Source organism: Polyergus mexicanus, unplaced genomic scaffold, assembly GCF_030449975.1.
Source record: "Polyergus mexicanus isolate NDT 795.1 unplaced genomic scaffold, iyPolMexi1.0 SCAF_10, whole genome shotgun sequence".
Classification (NCBI taxonomy): domain Eukaryota; kingdom Metazoa; phylum Arthropoda; class Insecta; order Hymenoptera; family Formicidae; genus Polyergus; species Polyergus mexicanus.
Genome location: NW_027223330.1, coordinates 6,220,528 through 6,229,440, shown reverse-complemented (window position 1 = coordinate 6,229,440; position 8,913 = coordinate 6,220,528). Strand labels below are relative to the sequence as shown.

Sequence of the window (8,913 nt, the reverse complement as noted above, 5' to 3'; positions counted from 1 at the left end):
CGGCGGCAAAAATAAAGCGTTTGACAAATGAAATGGTTGTGTTGAACGGAAGCACGGAGCACGCGAGAGACAATATCTTTGCGAGGGACAATATTTTTGCGAGAAGGCGAGTGACTGCGGTATCGGGTGACAATAATCAGATATCTGGTTACACTAAAAAGAAGCTCAGCGCATTGAATCGCGAGTTTTTAAAATCATTGGGATTCGTCGTACGAAATACATAACAATATGATTGACATCTTGAATATCGAAGGTGAGCCGATCTTTGACGACCGTATCGTCAAGATTGAGACTCATACGTACAATCCATATGCCAATACAACGCTTGGATATAGCGACGATATACGGATACCGATATAACATCAAGATTTGTACACGTTACCATGTGAAAGTTTTCTATACGTCGAAGGAAAGTTGATGGTGCGTAAAGTAGCTGAAGAGGGAAGAGTGGTATTGGGAAACAATTGTGTCGCGTTTATGTTAGATGAACTTCGATATGAACTCGACGGTGTGGAGATTGACCGCAGCAGAAACGTTGGAATAACTTGAATGATTAAAAACTATATCTCTCTAACAACCGAGAAAGGTAAAATCTTGGGGAATGCTGCGTGGAATATGTCGCATAATGCTGTTGAAACTTACTTTAACTTTTGCGTGCCGCTATTGGACTATTGTATTTTTGCGAAGATTATAAGCGAGTTATGATTAGCGCTCGTCACGAATTAATTTTGATATGTTCGCGCAACGACAACAATTGCATATTTGGAAATGTTCGGCTGAAGCTGATATCGAATTATTCAAGATACAATGGTGTATGCCACATGTAATATTGAGCGAGGTCAATAAACTATCCTTGCTGCGCGCGTTGGAAAACGGGCGATACTTGAATATCAGTTTTCGCTCTTGGGATCTATACGAATATCCTCTATTGCATAATACGACCAAGCATTCGTGGACCGTGAAAGCCGCCTCTCAGCTGGAGAAGCCGCGATACGTGATCTTTGCGCTACAGACTGGCAAAAAAATGCTGTGTCAAAAGATGTTACTACATTCGGCGACGGCAAATTGACCAACGTTAAACTCTATCTAAACTCCGAATTTTATCCCTACGATGATTTGAATTTAGATTTCAATAAAAATAGATTGGCCCTCTTGTTTGATATGTACTCTCGTTTTCGCAAATCTTATTACGGATGTGATAATGATGATGTGCTATTAAACATTTCAAACTTTTTTTACATTGCGGTCCTCTCGCGGTTATCGATTGCTCGCGACAAAACAAGTCTGTCAAAAATTCCACCGTGGACGTGAGATTAGAGTTTGAGTGCAAGGAGGATATACCGACAAATATTACCGCCTATTGTCTCATCTTACACGATCGCGTTGTCGAATATTGCCCATTGACTAACGTAGTTTGTAAAATTACCTAAATCAGCAAATATCCCCTCCAATGTCAAAATATATAAAGATTGAAATTTTGACGATCGGTAACAGTCGTACATCGTTCTTGCAATCGTACGATAATATTATCAGCATGATCGCGCCAACGTTTGTGGATCTGCAGGAATTCATTATCGGGAGAAACTTTGTCGTGAAGGAAGTAGCGATATTGAGAAATGAATCTGTTCTCTCTCATTACTTTTTTGCAAGTCCCGTACCATGGCGTGCGCTTACAAAATCTGAGACATGCCAAGCTTCATGGCTAATCGGACATCACCATGGACTTCAATGGGAGGATGGAAACGTTCCATACAGCTTCGCTAGGCGTTTGATTACGAGAGCTGTGATGGGCGCGACGGAAGAGGAAGATGGAACATGTCCTATCATGTATGTTAAAGGATGCGAGAAACGACGTTATTATTGAGACCTTGGATGCGGACTATGAAGATATCATTTCGTTAAATAAGCTAGATGTTACTAATACTATGCGCTGTGAAAAACATTTAAAAAATTGCGCTTTACAAAATGTATTTAAAATATTCAATTGGTGGACGAATCATCATAAAAATTCACCCAAACATTATTTAGAATAAACTATTGTTAAAATATATTTTATTCTTTTTTATTCTTCCCTTCTCCTCTTTCTTATCCCAGTACGCGAGTATTAAATTTCTGTACGTGACGTTAGATAGCGGCGTCAGCTAGTTAATTAAAATATAGATGTTACATTTCAGTACATGGACATAGACTTTAAATATTTGAATGGTGTATAAATAATTGTTTTGTCGTTCAAAGCCGTTTAAAGCCGTTCGATTGCCGTTCAATAGTTGTTTATAGCTGTTCGATAACCGTTCGATAGCCGTTAAATGGCTGTTCGATAGCCGTTCAAAACCGTTCAAAAGCTGTTCGATAGTTGTTCAATGGCCGTTCGAAGCCGTTCGATAGTCGTTCAATAGCCGTTCAAAAGCCGTTCGATAGTCGTTCAATGGCCGTTCAAAGCCGTTCGATAGTCGTTCAATAGCCGTTTGATAGCCGTTCAAAGCCGATCGATAGCTGTTCAAAAGCCGTTCAATAGCCGTTTGAAAGTGGCTTACATATTATAATAATAATACATTCATATTTAAAAGACTGTAGACAATTGTCCGCGGGAACGTGTGCTACCTTTTGTCTTCTTATCATGTGCAGAAGGTGGGCTTTCTTTGTAACTGATACATCCCCTACTCTAAAATGTTTAATCGAGACAATGTCTGCCCTGTCGTGGCTGTCATAACGTTTCGAGCAGTGAGTGACGAAAAGTTTAAGTGGTAAAGAACGGTGAATAAAAATGTTTCGTCTTAATCTGGTAAGTAGTGTTCAGTGTTTTGACATGTGTGTGCGACATTATGTGTGATATTTATTAATTAATAATATATTTCAGTTCGTGCAAATTGACGTCATACACCGCCGATACATGCGGTGGATGAGAGGAAATTGCGTTGGGCGCACGCAAGCTTGTGGGATGACACTCGCGAAGCCCGCGAGTGTGCATGCATGCACCCAACGCAATACGAAGATATCTTTTATTTACGGCCTCTTTTCGGCTTGGAGCCGTATGAAGAAGAGGAGAATTGGGAGCCGGAGAAAGAGGTATCGGACGAGGAAGAAAATTTGGAGGAAGAGGAGGAGGAGGATTGGAAGGAGGATTGGGAGGAAAAGCTTGCGGCTCCAGGAGGATAATGTAAGTATCTTCTTTTTAAAATTTATGTCAGATTTATAAAATTAAATTAGAGAAAGCGCATTATACTAACAAGATATGTATTTTTTCTGTTTCAGAAGGAGCGCCATCATATTATATTTTATTTTATTATTATTATTATTATATTATATTATTATTATTTTTTTAATACACACACACACACATGGATTTATATTAAATATATATTAAATAAATATTATTTTATTAAATAAATATGTCGATTATTTTTGCGCCTCCTTCTCTCACGTCAATGCATGCCTCGCATTATCTCTCCCCCACGTGCATGCGAACGTCATCCTTTTCCCACGCCAATGCGGACTCTATCCTGCTCCTACACGCGTGCATGCCTTGCGATATCCTTCTCACACCGTCTTGCGAACGCCGTATCATCCACGTGCATGCTTCGCGCTATCCCTCTCCCTCTCTCTCTCTCAAGTGCATGCCTCGCGCTATCCCTCTCTTACACATTGCGAACGCCTCGCGCTATCTCTCTCACACCTACTCGCGGACGCGTGCGTTCCCTCTTCCCCACGGCCCCCGCGCCTACCGTTTCGCCGCGATCGCCCTCCCCCTCTTCGCGGCCCCCGCGCCTACCGTTTCGCCGCGATCGCCCTCCCCCTCTCCGCGACCCTCGCGCCTACCGTTTCGCTGCAATCCATCATCCCCTCCCCGCGGCCCCCGCGCCTACCGTTCCGCCGCGGTTCCCCTCCCCTCTCTCCGCGGACCCCGCGCCAACCGTTCCGCCGCGGTCCCCCTCCCCCTTCACCGCGGACCCTGCGCCTACCGTTCCGCCGCGGTCCCCCACCCCGCGTGGCGTCATACCCCCCGTGACGTTACACCCCCCCTGCCGCGTGACGTCATACTCCCCGCGCCGGTTTCCCCTCGCCCCTCATTCCCCCTCGGAGGACCTGAGTTAGAACCCGCATAGTATCACTATTTATCATCATTATCACATCCGTAATAAGATTTGCGAAAATGAGAGTACATATCGAACAAGAGGGCGAATCTATTTTTATCGAAATCTAAATTCAAATTATCGTAGGGAAAAAATTCCGAGTTTAGATAGAGTTTAACATTGATCAATTTATAGTCGTCGAATGTAGTAATATCTTTTGACACAGCATTTTTTCTGCCAGTCTGCAGCGCAAAGATCACGTATCGCAGCTTCTCCAGTTGAGAGATGGCTTTCACGGTCCACGAATGCTTGCTCGTATTATGCAATAGAGGAAATTCGTATAGATCCCAAGAGCGAGAACTAATTTTCAAGTATTGCCCACTTTCCAACGCGCGCAACAAGAATAGTTTATTGACCTCGCTCAATATTACATGTGGCATACGCCATTGTATCTTGAAGAATTCGATACTAGCTACAGTCGAAGCATTTCCAAATATGCAATTGTTGTCGTTGCGCAAACATATCAAAATTAATTCGTGACGAGCGCTAATCATAACTCGCTTATAATCTTCGCAAAAATCCAATAGTTTAGCGGCACGCAAAAATTGAAGTAAGCTTCAACAGCATTATGCGACATATTCCACGCAGCATTCTCCAAGATTTTATCTTTCTCAGTTGTTAGAGAGACATAGTCTTTAATCGTGGAAGTTATTCCAACGTTTCTGTTGCGATCAGTCTCCACACCGTCGAATTCATATCGAAGTTCATCAAACATAAACGCGACACGATTTTTTCCCAATACCACTCTCGCCCCTTCATCTGCTTTATGTACCCTTAATTTTCCCTCGACGTATAGAAAACTTTCACACGACAACGTGTACAAATCTTGATGTTATATCGGTATCTGTATCTCGTCGCTATATCCAAGCGTTGTGTTGGCGTATGGATTGTACGTATGAGTCTCAATCTTGATATGATTGTCAAAGATCGGTTTGCCACCGATATTCAAGATGTCAACATATTGTTCAAGTATTTCGCATGAATATATTTCGGACGAATCCTAATGATTTTAAAAATTTGCGATTCAACGCGCTAAGCTTCTTTTGAGCGTAGCCGGATATCTGATTATTGTCACCCAATACCGCAGCCACTCGCCTTCTTGCAAAAATATTATCGAGTAAATAGTAAATAGTAACTGTGTTAGCATAACAGCCGCTAGTCTCGGGGAAGGAAAACTAGTTGTAGAGGTCCCCGGGGTGGGTGGGTCCCAATCACCACGACACAGCGCGTCCTCAGGTTGCGGATAGAGGAATGGCCTCTTTGTCTCGGTTAGAGATAGAGATTAGCTGCGAATAAATTGAATAAGCAGTCGTGGACAGCCGATTGGAAATGGCCTTCTTGTTTGGGGGTTAGGCGTAGGTTTGATAAACTCACACCGTAAAACGACTTCATCTAGAAACAACCAAAGTTCGTCATAGATTATTCTGGGGTAAAATTTTCCGGAGGTAAACTAGTCACCTGTTCGGACTTCCGGGTGGGGACTACCTTGGGGAACTCATGTCGCATAAAGTCAAGTAATGGGAGGGATATCAGAGTGGGTACGTGGAACGTCTGAAGTCTTTACAGAACTGGGGCGTTTCAATCGATGGTCGGGGAGGTCGAAAGATACGGGATAGAAGTCGTCGCACTGCAAGAAACAAGATGTGCCGGGAAAGGTTCGCTTAACGCGAGTTCGTATACGCTTCACTATGGAAGGTCGGAGATCCATAGTTTTGGCGTCGGTTTCTTCAATAGGAAAGTCTTGTCCGCGGTAAAAAAAGTTAAATTTATAAACGAAAGATTAGGATTGCTCGTTGTACAGGGTCGATGGTACAAGATCGCCATAATCACGCGCCGACGGAAGATAAAGATGACGAAATTAAAGACGGGTTTTACGAGGAACCCGAACACCTCGTGGATTAATTGCCAAACGATTATATGAAAATAGTCTTAGAGGATTTTAACGCGAAAATCGGTGAAAAGGACATTTTTAGTCCAACGATCGGGCTCGAAGGCTTGCACAAGGAAAGTAACAATAACGGAATAAGGGTAATTAACTGTGCGACCGGCAAAAATCTTATCGTCAAAAGCACGTATTTTAGACACAAAAATATACATAAACAAACTTAAATTTTCCCGGATGGAAATACGCGTAACCAAATTAATCACGTTCTTACAGATAAACGGCGTCACACGAACGTACTCGATGTTAGGTCTTATAGTGGGGCGGATTGCGACTCGGATTACCTTTTTGTAATTGCTAAAATCAGGGAACGTCTTTCGATAAACAAAACTAACGGGCAGTTGATTGGAACTAAACCTCTAAATATGCAAAGTCTTACCGAGGAAGAAAACGGGATAAAATACGCGGTCGAAGTAACGAATAGATTCGCGGCCTTAAAGGAAATAGATGAATTGGATGATAACGCGGTTGACAGACAATGGGAAAACGTAGATCGCGACGCGATAGTAAAATCGGCAGAAGCCACGGTTGATTTTTATAAAAGGCACAAAAACAAACCGTGGTTTGACGAAGAATGCGTAAAAATTGCTAAACTACCAAACGAAGCGCGTATCGCTTGGCTGACTAAAAATATGGAGGAAAATCGGGATCAGTTTCTTAATATTAGGCAAGCCGTCCATAATATGTTTAAAAATAAGAAGCGTCAATACCTACAACGTAAAATTGAAGAAATAGATGAAAATTGTCAAAGCGGTAACGTACGTGGTATGTACATGGGGATAAATAATTTTAGAAAAAGATTCCAAGCTAGGACGGAAATGGTGAAAAAGAAGGATAATTTAATTACGGATTCAACGGGAGTACTAAACACTTGGAAAAATTATTTTGATCGGTTATTGAATGTTGAATTTGAAAACGATCGGGAAATAGAGAGTCTTGAGTTTCACACGGCTGAACTTATGATTAACGAACCGACAATTTCAGAAGTAAAATGCGCGATTAAAAGATTAAAGAATCACAAAGCACCGGGTATTGATTCCGGCGGAATTAATTAAATGGGGTTGTTTGATAAAGTACCCGAGGAGTTTCTGGTTTCGGGGGGTGTCGGGAAGAGCGTTTAGAATCCACGCGCACGTACGTTGGTCTTGAGAGCTTGATTATGATTGGCTGATAGCATGGCGCGATGCTGATTAGATTGATAAGACCGGCATCGCGATTGGGTTGAGGTCGCGTACAAGAGAGAAAAGGAAGAGAGAAAGAACACTAAAGAGAAGGACTAGAGTGAGTGAGATGATGTTGAGGAGATTGCGCAAAAGTCGCGATATTTTCTGAACAGGGGGGAAAGTCGAATGTTATAGCCCGAAAAGGCTATACACGAATTATTAAATATATTATTCTAAATACATATTATTTTATATGATTGCTCAACGTGTAACGCGAATACAGATCACGTTACGAGCGTTGACCGAACAAAGCTCTGACAACGCGAGCCACGCGCGAAGCCCGAGCGACCGTGGAATCATTTCATTGCGAAAACGCGGAAATCAGGGCAAGCGGAAGAAGGACATTGCGAAAATGCAACGTAGAAGTCCTACTTCAAAGCGAAATAAAAAAGAATAAAGAAATTGCGAAAGTGCAAGCAAAGAAGTCCTATTTAGAACTTCTTAGCTTGCATCCGGATATTGCCAAAATCAAGCGACACGACACACAGCCTTGTCGCTAAACGACCCCCTCCCGGGAAGCCAAAAGAAGTTAATAAAAAGGCCCACCGCTAACGAACGGCGGGCAGTTTTTACCATTAATATTACGCGGGCAGTCTTCATCATTAATTAATATTACGCGGGTAGTCACAATAACTACCAAACGGGCAGTCTAGATCAATAATTTACATAACGCGCGCAATCTTTATTCCTTTACGCGAGTAATATCGCTAACAGCCGCGAGTGCCAAAGCGAGTGTCAATAGTTATTATAATATTGAATAGCCACGCAGTCGGCAGAAATACATACAAAGAAGCGAGAAATGAGTCTCGAGACCGAAACTTGACTCTAGACACGCGCACGTCAAGATATCCGCTATCGCGGTACGCGACGTGAGCGAAAGTGCGAGAACATTGTAAATAAGCCAAACCACAAATAAAACTATTTATCTATTTATTTAATGTGAAAAGTGTCTGAATTATTTAAATAAAGTTAGTGAAGTTCACGGGCGGAGCCCGAATTCCTAAATTCCTTCCGGCAAACGATCCCAACTACCGTGCCTCTCCGGAGGCACAACAAGGTTAATAGAAGAAATCCAGAAATGAATTAACTTAATCTGGAATAAAGAAGATTGCCGGAACAATGGAAAGATTAAATTATAATCCCGATTTTCAAAAAGGGGGACAAAATGAGGTGTAATAATTATCGGGGCATCTCACTTTTACCTACATATTATAAAATTGTAATGATGCACCCCCCATCGTTACCCGGCACGTAGCCAGCCGGAAATCTGCCGCCCGGCGAACACCAGCCGGGCAGTGGCAGAGGCGCCTAGCGCCCTTTTTAATACTTAAATTACCGCGGTTGCGATAAACAACCGTACGGCCGTTGTACGGCCGCCGTTACGCCGAAGACCGAGCATAGCCCAACGCTGCCGGAAGAGCCCGAGCGTCATCCGCCGAAACGCCGCGTCGTTTCGCCCAGGGGAAGCGACGCGTTTACCGTAATTACCCGCCGAAAACAACGCGTCGTTATCTCCACCCGGGGGCGAACGACGCAATTACCGATAAACGCTCGGGTATAAAAAGACAGCGTTTCGGCATTTCATTACCAGAACGATTCCTAAATCCACTCGAGCAGT

At 42.9% G+C, this 8,913-nt stretch overlaps 1 protein-coding gene across 1 annotated transcript; it reads right to left on the bottom strand.

The window, feature by feature from the left end:
- Positions 1 to 4,108: 4,108 nt before the first annotated feature.
- LOC138937027 (uncharacterized) lies at positions 4,109 to 4,624 on the bottom strand. The gene has a single exon (XM_070302882.1). The coding sequence runs from the start codon at positions 4,622 to 4,624 to the stop codon at positions 4,109 to 4,111; it is 516 nt and encodes a 171-aa protein (XP_070158983.1).
- Positions 4,625 to 8,913: the final 4,289 nt, after the last annotated feature.